Here is a 20,000-nt window from a genome sequence, read left to right as displayed (position 1 = left end):
CCATTGTCCCAGTGTCTTTAAAACTATTATTCTGGATAAATTCACACACACACACACACACACACACACACACACACACACACACACACACACACACACACACACACACACACACACACACACACACACACACACACACGCACACACACACACACACACACACACACACACACACAGTACATACATACAGTTTGCCAGCAGCATACAACCCTGCATCCCACTACTGGCTTGCCTCTGAAGCTAATCAGTGTTCGTCCTGGCTGGGAGACCAGATGCTGCTGGGAGTGATGTGGAGGGCCAGTAGGAGGCACTCTTTCCTCTGATCTAAAAAAATATCCCAATTCCCCAGGGCAGTGATTGACACTGCCCTGTGTAGGGTGCCGGCTTTCGGATGGGACGTTAAATGGATGTCCTTACTCTCTGAGGTCACTAAAGATCCCATGACACATAGTGTAAGAGTTGGGTTGTTAGCCCCGGTGTCCTGGATAAATTCCCAATCTGGCCCTCATACCTTCATGGTCACCTAATCATCCCCAGCTTCCAATTGTCTCATTCATCCCCCCTCCTCTCCCCTGTAACTATTCCCCTGGTCGTTGCTGTAAATGAGAATGTGTTCTCAGTCAAGTTACCTGGTAAAATAAGGGTAAAAAAGAGAGACTGTACACTCTCACCAGATCAAATGAGGATCACAGCGAAGGGCAGTCTTTATTGCACTGTGTATAAGACCAGTTCAACTTGATAACCTCCTCCATCCTCCTAGCCTATTAAATAAACACCTTAGCAAGCATCCACTATCCCCGTCCACAACACCTTAGCAAGCATCCGCCATCCCCGTCTACAACACCTTAGCAAGCATCCGCCATCCCCATCTACAACACCTTAGCAAGCATCCTCCATCCCCGTCCACAACACCTTAGCAAGCATCCGCCATCCCCGTCTACAATGCCTTAGCAAGCATCCAATATCCCCGTCCACAACACCTTAGCAAGCATCCGCCATCCCCGTCTACAACGCCTTAGCAAGCATCCTCCATCCCTGTCCACAACACCTTAGCAAGCATCCTCCATCCCCGTCCACAACACCTTAGCAAGCATCCGCCATCCCCGTCCACAACGCCTTAGCAAGCATCCGCCATCCCCATCTACAACGCCTTAGCAAGCATCCTCCATCCCCGTCCACAACACCTTAGCAAGCATCCTCCATCCCTGTCTACAACGCCTTGGCAAGCATCCGCCATCCCCGTCTACAACACCTTGGCAAGCATCCACTATCCCCGTCCACAACACCTTGGCAAGCATCCGCCATCCCCGTCTACAACACCTTAGCAAGCATCCGCCATCCCCGTCCACAACGCCTTGGCAAGCATCCGCCATCCCCGTCCACAACGCCTTGGCAAGCATCCGCCATCCCCGTCTACAACACCTTGGCAAGCATCCGCCATCCCCGTCTACAACACCTTGGCAAGCATCCACTATCCCCGTCCACAACGCCTTGGCAAGCATCCGCCATCCCCGTCCACAACACCTTAGCAAGCATCCGCCATCCCCGTCTACAACGCCTTAGCAAGCATCCTCCATCCCTGTCCACAACACCTTAGCAAGCATCCTCCATCCCCGTCCACAACACCTTAGCAAGCATCCGCCATCCCCGTCCACAACGCCTTAGCAAGCATCCGCCATCCCCATCTACAACGCCTTAGCAAGCATCCTCCATCCCCGTCCACAACACCTTAGCAAGCATCCTCCATCCCCGTCCACAACGCCTTAGCAAGCATCCACCATCCCCATCTACAACGCCTTAGCAAGCATCCGCCATCCCCGTCCACAACACCTTAGCAAGCATCCTCCATCCCCGTCCACAACGCCTTAGCAAGCATCCGCCATCCCCATCTACAACGCCTTAGCAAGCATCCGCCATCCCCATCTACAACGCCTTAGCAAGCATCCTCCATCCCCATCTACAACGCCTTAGCAAGCATCCTCCATCCCCGTCCACAACACCTTAGCAAGCATCCGCCATCCCCATCTACAACACCTTAGCAAGCATCCGCCATCCCCATCTACAACACCTTAGCAAGCATCCTCAATCCCCGTCCACAACACCTTAGCAAGCATCCCCCATCCCCGTCTAGAACGCCTTAGCAAGCATCCACTATCCCCGTTCACAACACCTTAGCAAGCATCCGCCATCCCCATCTACAACACATTGGCAAGCATCCGCCATCCCCGTCTACAACACCTTGGCAAGCATCCGCCATCCCCGTCTACAACACCTTGGCAAGCATCCGCCATCCCCGTCTACAACACCTTAGCAAGCATCCGCCATCCCCGTCCACAACGCCTTGGCAAGCATCCGCCATCCCCGTCTACAACACCTTGGCAAGCATCCGCCATCCCCGTCTACAACACCTTAGCAAGCATCCGCCATCCCCGTCCACAACGCCTTGGCAAGCATCCGCCATCCCCGTCCACAACACCTAGGCAAGCATCCGCCATCCCTGTCTACAACACCTTGGCAAGCATCCGCCATCCCCGTCCACAACACCTAGGCAAGCATCCGCCATCCCCGTCTACAACACCTTGGCAAGCATCCGCCATCCCCGTCTACAACAACTTGGCAAGCATCCACTATCCCCGTCCACAACGCCTTGGCAAGCATCCGCCATCCCCGTCTACAACACCTTAGCAAGCATCCGCCATCCCCGTCCACAACGCCTTGGCAAGCATCCTCAATCTCCATCCACAACACCTAGGCAAGCATCCTATCAATAAATAATACCAATATATTATATCAATAAATTATTCCAATAAATGATATCAGTAAATTATACCAATAATGTCACTCCCTGACCTGAGATGTTTTGGCCGGGTAGGGTTCTCAATCAGGGACAGCTGTCTATCGTTGTCTCTGATTGGGAATCATACTTAGGTAGCCCTTTTTCCCTCCTTTCAGTGTGGGTAGTTGACTTTTGTTAGTGGCACTATAGCCCTGTAAGCCTCACTGGTTTTTCTTTGTTTGTTGGCGACATTTTAAATAAAAAGGAAAATGTACGCTTACCACGCTGCACTTTGGTCCACTTCTTTTGACGGCCGTGACAGAACTACCCACCACCAAGGGACCAAGCAGCGTGGCCAGGAGGAGCCAGGGATCCTGGGCCCGGGACAAGGGAGAATGGAGGACATCTTGGACATGGGAGGAGGTTATGGCAGGGGACAAGACCCTACCATGGAAACAGGCTGAAGTAGCGAGGGAGGAACGATTTCGCTACCAGGAGTCACGGCAACGGAGCAGGCACGAGAGGCAGCCCCAAAACATTTTGGGGGAGGCACACGGGGAGTGTGGCAGAGTCAGGTGGGAGACCTGAGCCAACTCCCCGTGCTTACCGTGGTGAGCGTCGTACTGGTCAGGCCCCGTGTTATGCGGTGGAGCGCACGGTGTCTCCAGTGCGTGTTCACAGCCCGGTGCGCTACCTTCCAGCTCCCCGAATCGGCCGGGCTAGAGTGGGCATCCAGCCAGGTCGGAGGGTGCCGGCTCAGCACATCTGGCCGCCAGTATGTCTCTACGGCCCAGGATATCCTGCGCCGGCTCTGCGCTCTGTGTCTCCGGTGCGTCTGCACAGCCCAGTGCGTCCTGTGCCTGCGCCCCGCACGTGCCGTGCCAAAGTAACCATCCAGCCAGGACAGGTTGTTACCTACCTGGACATGGAAAACCAGCAGGACTGCAGCCCACAATGACTGGAGATGTGTGGTTTGTTGTGAAGACTTCACTTACACTATCAGGATGGTCAGAGTTTAGTTACCCCCAACAACGGATCCAGCATCATGTATTTTGTCATCCCCTAATGGTTAAGGTTAGGATAGGGAACACACCCCACTGTGAGACTTGTGTGTCACACACAATTACTTCCCCCTTGTTTTTGACAAGTCACTGACACTCCATTACTGTGAACATGAAGAGAGACCTCAGGCAGTGTGTGTGTGTGTGTGTGTGTGTGTGTGTGTGTGTGTGTGTGTGTGTGTGTGTTGACAGTACATTTGATTTCAGAAGGCTTCTAGTTCCTCCTATGAGGCCAGCATGTTTGTGTCAGAACCTAGGAGCTGTGACATCAAATATACTAGGCAGACATGCAGAGAGGATGTGAGAGCTTTAGCTATCAACCTCTACACTGACACAAAAAGACTGCGAAAGATGGACTGTGAAAGAGAAAAAGTGCTACACTATGTTACATTTAACACTTTGTTTACCTCTCTCTCTCTGTCTCTCTGTCTCTTTCTGTCCCTCTCTGTCTCGCTCTGTCTCTCTCTGTCTCTCTCTCTCTCTCTTTGTCTCTCTCTCTCTCTCTCTCTCTCTGTCTCTATCTGTCTCTGTCTGTCTCTCTCTCTCTCCCTCTCTCTCTCCCCCCCTCCCTCCCCCCCTCCCCCATCTATCCTCTATGTCATTAGGCAGGAAGCTCTGTATTTATAACCTCCATAAAGTTTTTATGGCCTCGACCATTACATTGAGGTCACACTGACATGCTAACAAACACACACGCGTGCTTCTACACCTGCATTGCTTGCTGTTTGGGGTTTTAGGCTGGGTTTCTGTACAGCACTTTGTGACATCGGCTGATGTAAAAAGGGCTTCATAAATACATTTGATTGAATTAATTTGATTGACATAGACACACGCACAGAGGCACACACGCAGAAACACACACACACACATGACATACTCTACAGTACACACTGCACACACAGTAGAAATAAATGAACACACAAGCAATCCGACATGCAGAACACACCATGCTGAACATACACACACATACACACACAGTGGTACACTGCACACACGAGCACTCGGACACACATACAGTCACACACACAGCCGTGATGTGAGCGGTGATAAAGGGAATTGTTGTATATCTATTTCCTATCGGCCTCATTCTTATTGAGCTCTTCCGGGGACAAAACACTGGTCATCAATGACCTATTAGGAAGCTTGGCTTCCGGGATCACGTCCCTGCCTTGTCCAACAGGAGGTGTTGTTGGAGAAGTGTATATCTCCCTGTTCCAGCTCAGTGAGAAAGGTGTGGCTTTCAGCTTGGCTTGGGAGGTATCCCGCTTGGCTTGGGAGGTATTCAGCTTGGCTTGGGAGGTATTCAGCTTGGCTTGGGAGGTATTCAGCTTGGCTTGGGAGGTATTCAGCTTGTTATACCTTCATACCGACCTTGTGCGATCCCGGGATATTGAGTAATACCACCTCTGACACTTTTCAAACCCCAAAAGTTAGCAATGCTAACAAATATATGTAGAATGCCATAGAGAATGCTAACTAAATGCTAACAAATGCACTGCGAACATTTTATACAGTCTCTGACCTAAACTATTTGCAGGACAGAAATCCCAACTCATAAAGTTATACAAGTAACTAAAAAAATACTACTCACAGTTTGCTGTACGGACAAAACAAATATTAGACAGCAAGGCTCTTGATCCAGGAGGGGATTCTCTGATGTTACCAAGCGAAGATTGATTTTGGAAGAAACTAACCACTTAGGTAGACAGCTAACTAGCTAATAAATGACCAAACCAAATGATCAACTGCAGAGCATTTTAGACAGTTAACTTAATAGTTATGAGATATCTAGCAGGCAAACATGAAGTTGTGAACTCTATGCTGTAACTAGATGACATGGCGAGTGCTGCACAACAGTGAGTGACTAGCAAGGCTCCGGCCTCTCGTTGTCGTGTGCTTGTAAACTAACACTATGTGACTGGAGACTACCAGTACGCTTCATTATGAACAATGATGTGCCAGGTGAAATGAAGAACGCAATCTCCTTTGTCTCCTAACGGATTGCACAGTTTACTGCAGGTACAGTGCCTTGCGAAAGTATTCGGCCCCCTTGAACTTTGCGACCTTTTGCCACATTTCAGGCTTCAAACATAAAGATATAAAACTGTATTTTTGTGTGAAGAATCAACAACAAGTGGGACACAATCATGAAGTGGAACGACATTTATTGGACATTTCAAACTTTTTTAACAAATCAAAAACTGAAAAATTGGGCGTGCAAAATTATTCAGCCCCTTTACTTTCAGTGCAGCAAACTCTCTCCAGAAGTTCAGTGAGGATCTCTGAATGATCCAATGTTGACCTAAATGACTAATGATGATAAATACAATCCACCTGTGTGTAATCAAGTCTCCGTATAAATGCACCTGCACTGTGATAGTCTCAGAAGTTGGTTAAAAGCGCAGAGAGCATCATGAAGAACAAGGAACACACCAGGCAGGTCCGAGATACTGTTGTGAAGAAGTTTAAAGCCGGATTTGGATACAAAAAGATTTCCCAAGCTTTAAACATCCCAAGGAGCACTGTGCAAGCGATAATATTGAAATGGAAGGAGTATCAGACCACTGCAAATCTACCAAGACCTGCCCGTCCCTCTAAACTTTCAGCTCATACAAGGAGAAGACTGATCAGAGATGCAGCCAAGAGGCCCATGATCACTCTGGATGAACTGCAGAGATCTACAGCTGAGGTGGGAGACTCTGTCCATAGGACAACAATCAGTCGTATATTGCACAAATCTGGCCTTTATAGAAGAGTGGCAAGAAGAAAGCCATTTCTTAAAGATATCCATAAAAAGTGTTGTTTAAAGTTTGCCACAAGCCACCTGGGAGACACACCAAACATGTGGAAGAAGGTGCTCTGGTCAGATGAAACCAAAATTGAACTTTTGGCAACAATGCAAAATGTTATGTTTGGCGTAAAAGCAACACAGCTGAACACACCATCCCCACTGTCAAACATGGTGGTGGCAGCATCATGGTTTGGGCCTGCTTTTCTTCAGCAGGGACAGGGAAGATGGTTAAAATTGATGGGAAGATGGATGGAGCCAAATACAGGACCATTCTGGAAGAAAACCTGATGGAGTCTGCAAAAGACCTGAGACTGGGACGGAGATTTGTCTTCCAACAAGACAATGATCCAAAACATAAAGCAAAATCTACAATGGAATGGTTCAAAAATAAACATATCCAGGTGTTAGAATGGCCAAGTCAAAGTCCAGACCTGAATCCAATCGAGAATCTGTGGAAAGAACTGGAAACTGCTCTTCACAAATGCTCTCCATCCAACCTCACTGAGCTCGAGCTGTTTTGCAAGGAGGAATGGGAAAAAATTTCAGTCTCTCGATGTGCAAAACTGATAGAGACATACCCCAAGCGACTTACAGCTGTAATCGCAGCAAAAGGTGGCGCTACAAAGTATTAACTTAAGGGGGCTGAATAATTTTGCACGCCCAATTTTTCAGTTTTTGATTTGTTAAAAAAGTTTGAAATATCCAATAAATGTCGTTCCACTTCATGATTGTGTCCCACTTGTTGTTGATTCTTCTCAAAAAAATACAGTTTTATATCTTCATGTTTGAAGCCTGAAATGTGGCAAAAGGTCGCAAAGTTCAAGGGGGCCGAATACTTTCGCAAGGCACTGTATTTACTTAAAAAGTAGATATGAATATTGCAATGTATTGAAAAAACAAAGAAATAGTTTAAACAGTATTGAAAAACCATCCCGTGGCTATTTCCAAATACCACAGGATGCGGTTTATACGGTATACCGCCCAAGCCTCATGTTCAGACTTATCAATATCAGGATATACAGAGATATGGAGACATATCTACACTGGAATACACAGGCCTTCAACCAGGCCTAGGGAAATTGTTAGTAAACAGTAGCAACAGTATGGTCTACATAGACTCCTTTAGCTGCTAGGGACTCTTCTGATTCCTGGTTTTCACAGAACAAACCAAGCCAGTCACGACCTATCAGCTGTAGAGAGAGAGAGAGGACTGATAGAGAGTAAAAAGGGGAAAGAAAGAAAGAAAGAAAGAAAGAGAGAGAGAAATAAAAACAGAGTTTAACCTTTCCTTCCACCCTAATCAGCACAGTTGAACCAGCAGAGACCCATGCTCCACTGCCTCATGCCCAGCCAGCGGAGCACACACCTGGGCTGCTCCGAGTAGAGCGTGCCCTCAACCCTGGATCTCACCCTGCAGCTAAGGCTGACTGAGCACGGCTGTGTGTTTGTGTGTCTCATTGTGGAGAATGTGCAGTGGACTTGTAAGTGCATGTTTGCGTGTGTGTGTGCGTACATGCGTGCAAGTGTGTGTGCTTGCATACGTGTGTGTGTGTACAGTATGTGTGTATGCAAGTGTGTGTGTATACAAGGGTGTGTTTATTCACGTAGGCGTGCCTGTGTGTGCATTGGTCCTTGACCTTGGTCCTGGCTCTTTAAATGTCTGTGTACAAGGGGCCTCAGTGGTCAGCTTGCTAATGTGCTGATCTGGACCAAGAAATGCATTATGGGCCAACGCTCCAACAGCAATTAACACACCGGCAGGAGGCCACAGCACTGTGGAGAGACGTCTGTGTGTGTGTTAACCGTTGAGTTGTTTCTGTTTTAACCCTGTAACCAAGCGTAATTAACCCTGTAACCAAGCATAATTAACCCTGTAACCAAGCATAATTAACCCTGTAACCAAGCATAATTAACCCTGTAACCAAGCATAATTAACCCTGTAACCAAGCATAATTAACCCTGTAACCAAGCATAATTAACCCTGTAACCAAGCATAATTAACCCTGTAACCAAGCATAATTAACCCTGTAACCAAGCATAATTAACCCTGTAACCAAGCATAATTAACCCTGTAACAAAGCATAATTAACCCTGTAACCAAGCATAATTAACCCTTTAACCAAGCGTAATTAACCCTGTAACCAAGCATAATTAACCCTGTAACCAAGCATAATTAACCCTGTAACCAAGCATAATTAACCCTGTAACCAAGCATAATTAACCCTGTAACCAAGCATAATTAACCCTGTAACCAAGCATAATTAACCCTGTAACCAAGCATAATTAACCCTGTAACCAAGCATAATTAACCCTGTAACAAAGCATAATTAACCCTGTAACCAAGCGTAATTAACCCTTTAACCAAGCGTAATTAACCCTGTAACCAAGCATAATTAACCCTGTAAACAAGCATAATTAACCCTGTAACCAAGCATAATTAACCCTGTAACCAAGCATAATTAACCCTGTAACCAAGCGTAATTAACCCTGTAACCAAGCATAATTAACCCTGTAACCAAGCATAATTAACCCATTAACCAAGCATAATTAAACCTGTAACCAAGCGTAATTAACCCTGTAACCAAGCATAATTAACCCTGTAACCAAGAATAATTAACCCTGTAACCAAGCGTAATTAACCCTGTAACCAAGCATAATTAACCCTGTAACCAAGCATAATTAACCCTGTAACCAAGCATAATTAACCCTGTAACCAAGCATAATTAACCCTGTAACCAAGCGTAATTAACCCTGTAACCAAGTGTAATTAACCCTTTAACCAAGCATAATTAACCCTGTAACCAAGCATAATTAACCCTGTAACCAAGCATAATTAAACCTGTAACCAAGCGTAATTAACCCTGTAACCAAGCATAATTAACCCTGTAACCAAGCATAATTAACCCTGTAACCAAGCATAATTAACCCTGTAACCAAGCATAATTAACCCTTTAACCAAGCATAATTAACCCTGTAACCAAGCATAATTAACCCTGTAACCAAGCATAATTAACCCTTTAACCAAGCATAATTAACCCTGTAACCAAGCATAATTAACCCTATAACCAAGCATAATTAACCCTGTAACCAAGCATAATTAAACCTGTAACCAAGCGTAATTAACCCTGTAACCAAGCATAATTAACCCTGTAACCAAGCATAATTAACCCTGTAACCAAGCATAATTAACCCTGTAACCAAGCATAATTAACCCTGTAAACAAGCATAATTAAACCTGTAACCAAGCATAATTAACCCTGTAACCAAGCATAATTAACCCTGTAACCAAGCGTAATTAACCCTGTAACCAAGCGTAATTAACCCTGTAACCAAGCATAATTAACCCTGTAACCAAGCATAATTAACCCTGTAACCAAGCATAATTAACCCTGTAACCAAGCATAATTAACCCTGTAACCAAGCATAATTAACCCTGTAACCAAGCATAATTAACCCTATAACCAAGCATAATTAACCCTTTAACCAAGCATAATTAACCCTGTAACCAAGCATAATTAACCCTGTAACCAAGCATAATTAACCCTGTAACCAAGCATAATTAACCCTATAACCAAGCATAATTAACCCTGTAACCAAGCGTAATTAACCCTTTAACCAAGCGTAATTAACCCTGTAACCAAGCATAATTAACCCTGTAACCAAGCATAATTAACCCTGTAACCAAGCGTAATTAACCCTTTAACCAAGCATAATTAACCCTGTAACCAAGCATAATTAACCCTGTAACCAAGCATAATTAACCCTGTAACCAAGCATAATTAACCCTATAACCAAGCCTAATTAACCCTGTAACCAAGCATAATTAACCCTATAACCAAGCATAATTAACCCTTTAACCAAGCATAATTAACCCTGAACCAAGCATAATTAACCCTATAACCAAGCATAATTAACCCTTTAACCAAGCATAATTAACCCTATAACCAAGCATAATTAACCCTATAACCAAGCATAATTAACCCTATAACCAAGCATAATTAACCCTATAACCAAGCATAATTAACTCTATAACCAAACATAATTAACCCTTTAACCAAGCATAATTAACCCTGTAACCAAGCATAATTAACCCTGTAACCAAGCATAATTAACCCTATAACCAAGCCTAATTAACCTTGTAACCAAGCATAATTAACCCTGTAACCAAGCATAATTAACCCTATAACCAAGCCTAATTAACCCTTTAACCAAGCCTAATTAACCCTTTAACCAAGCATAATTAACCTTGTAACCAAGCATAATTAACCCTGTAACCAAGCATAATTAACCCTTTAACCAAGCATAATTAACCCTATAACCAAGCATAATTAACCCTATAACCAAGCATAATTAATCCTATAACCAAGCCTAATTAACCCTTTAACCAAGCATAATTAACCTTGTAACCAAGCATAATTAACCCTATAACCAAGCCTAATTAACCCTATAACCAAGCATAATTAACCCTATAACCAAGCATAATTAACCCTATAACCAAGCCTAATTAACCCTTTAACCAAGCATAATTAACCTTGTAACCAAGCATAATTAACCCTATAACCAAGCCTAATTAACCCTTTAACCAAGCCTAATTAACCCTTTAACCAAGCATAATTAACCCTGTAACCAAGCATAATTAACCCTGTAACCAAGCATAATTAACCCTGTAACCAAGCATAATTAACCCTGTAACCAAGCATAATTAACCCTTTAACCAAGCATAATTAACCCTGTAACCAAGCGTAATTAACCCTATAACCAAGCATAATTAACCCTGTAACCAAGCATAATTAACCCTGTAACCAAGCATAATTAACCCTATAACCAAGCATAATTAACCCTTTAACCAAGCATAATTAACCCTGTAACCAAGCATAATTAACCCTGTAACCAAGCATAATTAACCCTGTAACCAAGCATAATTAACCCTATAACCAAGCATAATTAACCCTGTAACCAAGCGTAATTAACCCTTTAACCAAGCGTAATTAACCCTGTAACCAAGCATAATTAACCCTGTAACCAAGCATAATTAACCCTGTAACCAAGCGTAATTAACCCTTTAACCAAGCATAATTAACCCTGTAACCAAGCATAATTAACCCTGTAACCAAGCATAATTAACCCTGTAACCAAGCATAATTAACCCTATAACCAAGCCTAATTAACCCTGTAACCAAGCATAATTAACCCTATAACCAAGCATAATTAACCCTTTAACCAAGCATAATTAACCCTGTAACCAAGCATAATTAACCCTATAACCAAGCATAATTAACCCTTTAACCAAGCATAATTAACCCTATAACCAAGCATAATTAACCCTATAACCAAGCATAATTAACCCTATAACCAAGCATAATTAACCCTATAACCAAGCATAATTAACCCTATAACCAAGCATAATTAACTCTATAACCAAGCATAATTAACCCTTTAACCAAGCATAATTAACCCTGTAACCAAGCATAATTAACCCTGTAACCAAGCATAATTAACCCTATAACCAAGCCTAATTAACCTTGTAACCAAGCATAATTAACCCTGTAACCAAGCATAATTAACCCTATAACCAAGCCTAATTAACCCTTTAACCAAGCCTAATTAACCCTTTAACCAAGCATAATTAACCTTGTAACCAAGCATAATTAACCCTGTAACCAAGCATAATTAACCCTTTAACCAAGCATAATTAACCCTATAACCAAGCATAATTAACCCTATAACCAAGCATAATTAACCCTATAACCAAGCCTAATTAACCCTTTAACCAAGCATAATTAACCTTGTAACCAAGCATAATTAACCCTATAACCAAGCCTAATTAACCCTTTAACCAAGCCTAATTAACCCTTTAACCAAGCATAATTAACCCTGTAACCAAGCATAATTAACCCTGTAACCAAGCATAATTAACCCTGTAACCAAGCATAATTAACCCTGTAACCAAGCATAATTAACCCTGTAACCAAGCATAATTAACCCTTTAACCAAGCATAATTAACCCTGTAACCAAGCGTAATTAACCCTATAACCAAGCATAATTAACCCTGTAACCAAGCATAATTAACCCTGTAACCAAGCATAATTAACCCTATAACCAAGCATAATTAACCCTTTAACCAAGCATAATTAACCCTGTAACCAAGCATAATTAACCCTGTAACCAAGCATAATTAACCCTGTAACCAAGCATAATTAACCCTATAACCAAGCATAATTAACCCTGTAACCAAGCGTAATTAACCCTTTAACCAAGCGTAATTAACCCTGTAACCAAGCATAATTAACCCTGTAACCAAGCATAATTAACCCTGTAACCAAGCGTAATTAACCCTTTAACCAAGCATAATTAACCCTGTAACCAAGCATAATTAACCCTGTAACCAAGCATAATTAACCCTGTAACCAAGCATAATTAACCCTATAACCAAGCCTAATTAACCCTGTAACCAAGCATAATTAACCCTATAACCAAGCATAATTAACCCTTTAACCAAGCATAATTAACCCTGTAACCAAGCATAATTAACCCTATAACCAAGCATAATTAACCCTATAACCAAGCATAATTAACCCTATAACCAAGCATAATTAACCCTATAACCAAGCATAATTAACTCTATAACCAAGCATAATTAACCCTTTAACCAAGCATAATTAACCCTGTAACCAAGCATAATTAACCCTGTAACCAAGCATAATTAACCCTATAACCAAGCCTAATTAACCCTTTAACCAAGCCTAATTAACCCTTTAACCAAGCATAATTAACCTTGTAACCAAGCATAATTAACCCTGTAACCAAGCATAATTAACCCTATAACCAAGCATAATTAACCCTGTAACCAAGCATAATTAACCCTTTAACCAAGCCTAATTAACCCTTTAACCAAGCCTAATTAACCCTTTAACCAAGCCTAATTAACCCTTTAACCAAGCATAATTAACCTTGTAACCAAGCATAATTAACCCTATAACCAAGCCTAATTAACCCTTTAACCAAGCCTAATTAACCCTTTAACCAAGCATAATTAACCTTGTAACCAAGCATAATTAACCCTGTAACCAAGCATAATTAACCCTGTAACCAAGCATAATTAAGAAGAGAATCTCCTACAACCAACATACAACACTATCGCAAAAAAGTAGAATGGAGAAAAGTGAAAAAGAAGAACTGCAGTGCAGAACAAAGAAGTAATATCCTAAACAAGTACACCCCTGCATCCCTCACTCCATCTTACCTGTGACAGTGAGCTCGGTGGTCCTGCGCACCACAAAGCCACCGAAGGTGACCTCACAGGTGTAGTTGCCGATGTCGTCTTCCTTGACCTCTCTGATGGACAATGTATCTCTCCTCTGGAGAATGGAGGCCCGCCACTGCTTAGGACGACACTCCTGGGTGTCACACACACACACACACACACACACACACACACACAATACAACATGGAGTTCAAGTGCAGTTGACACCAAAATACACATGCAATCATCATACCATAGAAAACAGTGTTGGATTGTGATCTCATGAACACCAACAACAACAGAGGAGATTCTGTTGAGATGGCCTATACATGATGCCGTTGTCAACGTTTCTTTGGATAGTGGCGTCTATGACAGTAAAGGCCATCGGGGAACAGAAGACAAAGCAGAGGCCGTATTTTATTCAGACAGTAGTGAAGACTGGGAAGTGAGCAGTGGAATCATAGTGTATCACTGCCAGAGAGAGAAAAGCAATATGGGAAGATGATTTAGTAACCTGAGGAATTTTACTTATTGGATGTTTATTACACTGAATAATCCAGATTCAGTATTCTCTGAACGGTTCGGACACACAATGTCATTTAAAAAGTATCCACTGGCAAAATAATGTGAGTGTGTGTATTTCTCTCTGTGTGTGTGCGTGCCTCTGTCTCTTTGTGTGTGTGTGTGTGTGTGTGTGTGTGTGTGTGAGAGAGTGTGTGTTCCTCTGTGTATGTATATGTGTGTGTGTGTGTGTGTGTGTGTGTGTGTGTGTGAGTGTGTGTTCCTCTGTGTATGTGTGTGTGTGAGTGTGTGTGAGTGTGTGTTCCTCTGTGTATGTATGTGTGTGTGTGTGTGTGTGTGTGTGTGTGTGTGTGTGTGTGTGTGTGTGCGTGTGTAGGAAGACTGTATGGCTCTTCTGTCCAGGTACTCTCCTCCATCTCTGGCAGGGATAACCCTGGCTCAATAGATTATATTCTACCGTTGCTGGCGGCAACCTGGGATCCAATCAGCTGGGCTGCGTAGCAGTCCAAATAACTTCAGGTTCCAGTGCTCCAAGTCATTAACCAAGCCCTCATTGAATTCTGGGTAAACCTGGAGGTCGAGCCCAAACGGCTAATCTACCGCTAATATGCCTTTGATTAGTTTGGCCTGGGCCGTTCTCTGGGATGAGTTCTGTGAGCCGCAGGCCATGCCTTACCTCAACAGGGGAGAACTCAGGTGAGTAAAGGTAACTCAAGAGTCAGATAATAGATATTTCAGGCTAATAGCATTTAAAGGGCACACGCAAACACTCCATTCCGCTCTCCTACTTTTCCGTAGGGCAAAGATGAATACCACGAGTTCACTCCTCATCAGTGTGTGTGAAAAATGAATCCCATGTTACTGAAAGCCCTCTGTTCTCCTTTCTGTTCCTCTCTCTGTTCATCTCTCTGTCCCCCTGTCTGTTACCCGGTCTGTTCCCCTGTTTGTTACTCTCTCTGTCCCCCTGTCTGTTCCTCTCTCTATTCCCCTGTCTGTTCCTCTCTCTGGTCTCTCTCTGTTCCCCTGTCTGTTTCTCTCTCTGTCTGTCCCACTCTCTGTTCCCCTGTCTGTTCCTCTCTCTGTCCCCCTGTCTGTTCCTCTCTCTAATCCCCTGTCTGTTCCTCTCTCTGTTCCCCCGTCTGTTCCTCTCTCTATTCTCCTGTCTGGTCTCTCTCTGTTCCCCCGTCTGTTTCTCTCTCTGTCTGTCCCCCTCTCTGTTCCCCTGTCTGTTCCTCTTTCTGTTCCCCTCTCTGTTCCTCTCTCTGTTCCTCTCTCTGTTCCTCTCTCTGTCCCTCTCCCTGTTCCCCTGTCTGTTCCCCTCTCTGTTCCTCTCTCTGTTCCCCTGTATGTTCCTCTCTCTGTTCCCGTCTGTTCCTCTCTCTGTTCCCGTCTGTTCCTCCCTCTGTTCCTCTCTGTTCCTCTCTCTGTTCTTCTTTCATTTCCTCTCTATGTTCCCCTGTCTGTTCCTCTCTCTGTTCTTCTTTCTGTTCTTCTCTCTGTTCCCCTGTCTGTTCCTCTCTCTGTTCCTCTCTCTGTTCCCCTGTCTGTTCCTCTCTCTGTTCTTCTTTCTGTTCTTCTCTCTGTTCCCCTGTCTGTTCCTCTCTCTGTTCCCCTCTCTGTTCCTCTCTGTTCCTCTCTCTGTTCCCCTGTCTGTTCCTCTCTCTGTTCCTCTCTCTGTTCCTCTCTCTGTTCCTCTCTCTGTTCCCCTGTCTGTTCCTCTCTCTGTTCTTCTTTCTGTTCTTCTCTCTGTTCCCCTGTCTGTTCCTCTCTCTGTTCCTCTCTCTGTTCCCCTGTCTGTTCCTCTCTCTGTTCCCCTGTATGTTCCTCTCTCTGTTCTTCTTTCTGTTCTTCTCTCTGTTCCCCTGTCTGTTCCTCTCTCTGTTCCTCTCTCTGTTCCTCTCTCTGTTCCCCTGTCTGTTCCTCTCTCTGTTCCTCTCTCTGTTCCTCTCTCTGTTCCTCTCTCTGTTCCCCTGTCTGTTCCTCTCTCTGTTCTTCTTTATGTTCTTCTCTCTGTTCCCCTGTCTGTTCCTCTCTCTGTTCCTCTCTCTGTTCCCCTGTCTGTTCCTCTGTCTGTTCATCTCTCTGTTCCTCTCTCTGTTCCCCTGTCTGTTCATTTCTATTCCTATATCTGTTTCCCTGTCTGTTCCTCTCTCTGTATTCATGTACTGAGTGTTTCTCCTTAATGACCTCTACACTGGTACTGGTATCCTGCAGGCTGGCCTGGTACTGGTGTCCTGCAGGCTGGCCTGGTACTGGTGTCCTGCAGGCTGGCCTGGTACTGGTGCCCTGCAGACTGGTGTAATTCTCCCATTATGACCATATGACCCATCAGTCAAGCTTCCTACAGGCAGGCATATTAAATACTGTACAAACAGCTGTGGAAGGAATCTGAAAACAAAGCAATAAGCCGCCAAAGGTAAATTCGACACGCACAAACACACACACCTGCCCGCACACATGCACACACCAGGGGGCAGGAAGCCTAGCGGTTAGAGTGTTTGGCCAGTAACTGGAAGGTTGTACGAAGTTGATAAATGTGTGGCTCTGAACTTGAGCAAGGCACTTAATCCTAAGAGAGACACTCTCCATTGAGGTTGTCTCAGGGAGAGTTGAGGTATGTAACAAACACCTTTCCAAATCACACATGAATATTAATACACAGTACATGTGTGGAATAGGACAAATATAAGCACACACACACACTTAGCCAGGTCTCTCACCTTGAACCAGGTGATATGGGGGTCTTTCCCAGGTTCTGTGTAGTCCTCTATGTCAGGACAGGTGATGTCTTTGCTCTTGCTGAGTTCTGCCTTCTCCATGTGTCTCATCACAGAGTTGTAGCACAGGTCTGTGTCGTTCTCAGCCACATAAAGAGACATGGATACTTTCATACAGTAGCTTGAATTCCTGAAACACAGAAACAACGAACAGGTCACTTCACAGAACAGTACAGTTATCACACTTGGTCCTTTTCAGACAATTTTTGTGAACTCAGTGCGGTTCGCTACTTTTCTTGTGCAGTGTGAACACTCAAAAGGAACTCAGACCCCTCAAAAGAGCCCCGAAGCAAACCGAACAGAGACCGAGAGATGTGGTCTGCTTTTGGCTGGTTTAAATCCTGCTGTCTGGATGCTTTCTTTAGGATAATGTGAATGCAAAGCTCCCCAGGTTCGCTTGTCATTTTTCCCGCACCACACATCAAATCCTATTTTGATTTGTCACATCCGCTGAACACAACAGGTGTAGCCTTAACGGTTAAATGCTTTACCTACCAACCCTTAACCAACAATGCAAGAAACAGAGTTTACTAAATAAACTAAAGTAAAATAAAAAGTAACACAATTAAATATAAATAACGAGGATATATACAGGGGGTACTAGTACAGAGTCTGGGGGGGATACAGGTTAGTCGAGGTCATTTGTACATGGGGGTAAAGTGATAATAAACAGCGAGTAGCAGCAGAGTAAAATCAAAGGGAGGGAGGGGGGGTATACATCAATGTAAATAGTCCAGGTGGTCATTTTATTAATTGTTCAGCAGTCTCATGGCTTGGGGGTAGAAGCTGTTAAGGAGTATTTTGGACTCCGGTACCGAATGCCGTGCAGTAGCAGAGAGAACAGGCTATGACTTGGGTGACTGGGGTCTTTGACAATTTTTTGGGCTTTCCTCTGACACCGCCTATTATATAGGTCCTGGATGTCAGGAAGCTTGGCCCCATTGATGTACTGAGCTGTGCGCACTACCCTCTGTAGCACCTTACAGTCTGATGCCGAGCAGTTGCCATACCAGGTGGTGATGTAACAGGATGCTGTTGATGGTGCAGCTGTAGAACTTTTTGAGGATCTGGGGACCCATGCCACATATTTTCTCCTGAGGGGAAAAATGAGTGGTCGTGCCCTCTTCATGACTGTCTTGTTGTTTGGACCATGATACAGTTGGTGATGTGGACACAAAGGAACTTGAAGCTCTCGACCTGCTCCAGTACAGCCATGTTGATGTTAATGGGGGCATGTTCGGCACTCCTTTTCCTGAAGTCCACGATAAGCTCCTAAATAAAAAAATAAAATAAAAAGTATTGCTCATGAGGGAGAGGTTCTTGTGCCTGGCTCCACACTGCCAGGTCTCTGACCTCCTCCAAGCACGACTCCAACAACATCATTAAGTTTGCTGACGACACAACAGTGGTAGGGCTGACGAACAGGTCACTGTTGGAGTCGTGCTTGGCCACACAGTCGTGGATGAACAGGGAGTACAGGAGGGGACTAAGCATGCACCCCTGAGGGGCCCCTGTGTTGAGGATCAGCGTGGCAGATATGTTGTTGCCTACCCTTGAGGATGGCCCACCAGGAAGTCCAAGATTCAGTTGCAGAGGGAGGTGTTTAGTCCCAGGGTCCTTAACTTAGCAATGAGCTTTGTGGGAACTATGGTGTTGAACGCTGAGCTGTAGTCAATGAATAGCATTCTCACATAGGTGTTCCTTTTGTCCAGGTGGGAAATGGCAGTGTGGAGTGCAATTGAGATTGTGTCATTTGTGGATCTGGAGGGGCGGTATGCAAATTGGAGTGGGTCTAGGGTTTTCGGGATGATGGTGTTGATGTGAGCCATGACCAGTCTTTCATTGAACTTCATAGCTACCGAAATGAGCACTACGGGGCTGTAGTCATTTAGGAATGTTACCTTAGTGTTCTTGGTCTGCTTGAAACACGTAGGAATTAGACTCGGTCAGGGAGAAGTTGAAAATGTCAGTGAAGACACTTGTCAGTTGGTCCGCGAATGCTCTGAGTACATGTCCTGGTAATCCGTCTGGCCCTGGGCCTTGTGGATGTTGACCTGTCGAAAGGTCTTGCTCACATCGGCTATGGAGAGGGTGATCACACAGTCGTCCGGAACAGCTGGTGCTCTCATGCATGCTTCAGCGTTGCTTGCCTCGAAGTGAGCATAAAAGGCATTTAGCCCACTAGACTACTGCAACACCATTTCCCCTGCAATAAATAGCCCTTACAGAGCCTGTAAGTGTGTTGGGTCATTGTCCTGTTGAAAAACAAATTATAGTTCCACTAAGCACAAACCAGATGGGATGGCGTATCGCTGCAGAATGCTTTGGTGGCCATGCTGGTTAAGTGTGCCTTGAATTCTAAATAAATCACTGACAGTGTCACCAATTTTGAACTCATAAGACCAAAGGACAGATGTCCACCAGTCTAATGTCCATGTTTCTTGGCCCAAGCAAGTCTCTTCTTATTATTGGTGACCTTTAGTAGTGGGTTCTTTGCAGCAATTAAACCATGAAGGCCTGATTCACACGGTCTCCTCTAAACAGTTGATGTTGAGATGTGTCTGCTACTTGAACTCCGTGAAGCATTTATTTGGGCAGCAATCTGAGATGCTGTTAATTCTAATAAACTTATCCTCAGCAGCAGAGGTAACTCAGTCATGAGAGCCAGTTTTATCATAGCGCTTGATGGTTCTTGCAACTGCACTTGAAGAGTTCTTGAAATGTTCCCGATTGACGGACCTTTATGTATTAAAGCAATGATGGACTGTCGTTTCTCTTTTCTTATTTGAGCTGTTCTTGCCATAATATGGGCTTGGTCTTTTACCAAA

General features: G+C 44.4%; 1 protein-coding gene across 3 annotated transcripts in view; it reads right to left on the bottom strand.

The window, feature by feature from the left end:
- Positions 1-20,000, bottom strand: part of LOC110504643 (interleukin-1 receptor accessory protein-like 1-B) — a 455,299-nt gene that overhangs the window by 233,156 nt on the left and 202,143 nt on the right. For all 3 annotated transcript variants that reach the window (XM_036975074.2, XM_036975075.2, XM_036975072.2), the window contains exons 4-5: positions 17,116-17,302; positions 13,873-14,026 (exon numbers count right to left, since the gene is read on the bottom strand). In XM_036975074.2, the coding sequence (XP_036830969.1) occupies positions 13,873-14,026; positions 17,116-17,302 (341 nt within the window). The remainder of the gene's footprint in view (positions 1-13,872; positions 14,027-17,115; positions 17,303-20,000) is intronic.

This window comes from Oncorhynchus mykiss, chromosome 3 (assembly GCF_057628025.1).
Source record: "Oncorhynchus mykiss isolate SJ-2025 chromosome 3, ASM5762802v1, whole genome shotgun sequence".
Classification (NCBI taxonomy): Eukaryota; Metazoa; Chordata; class Actinopteri; order Salmoniformes; family Salmonidae; genus Oncorhynchus; species Oncorhynchus mykiss.
Note: the sequence above shows the minus strand (reverse complement) of the source record. Positions and strands in the feature narration are given on the sequence as shown.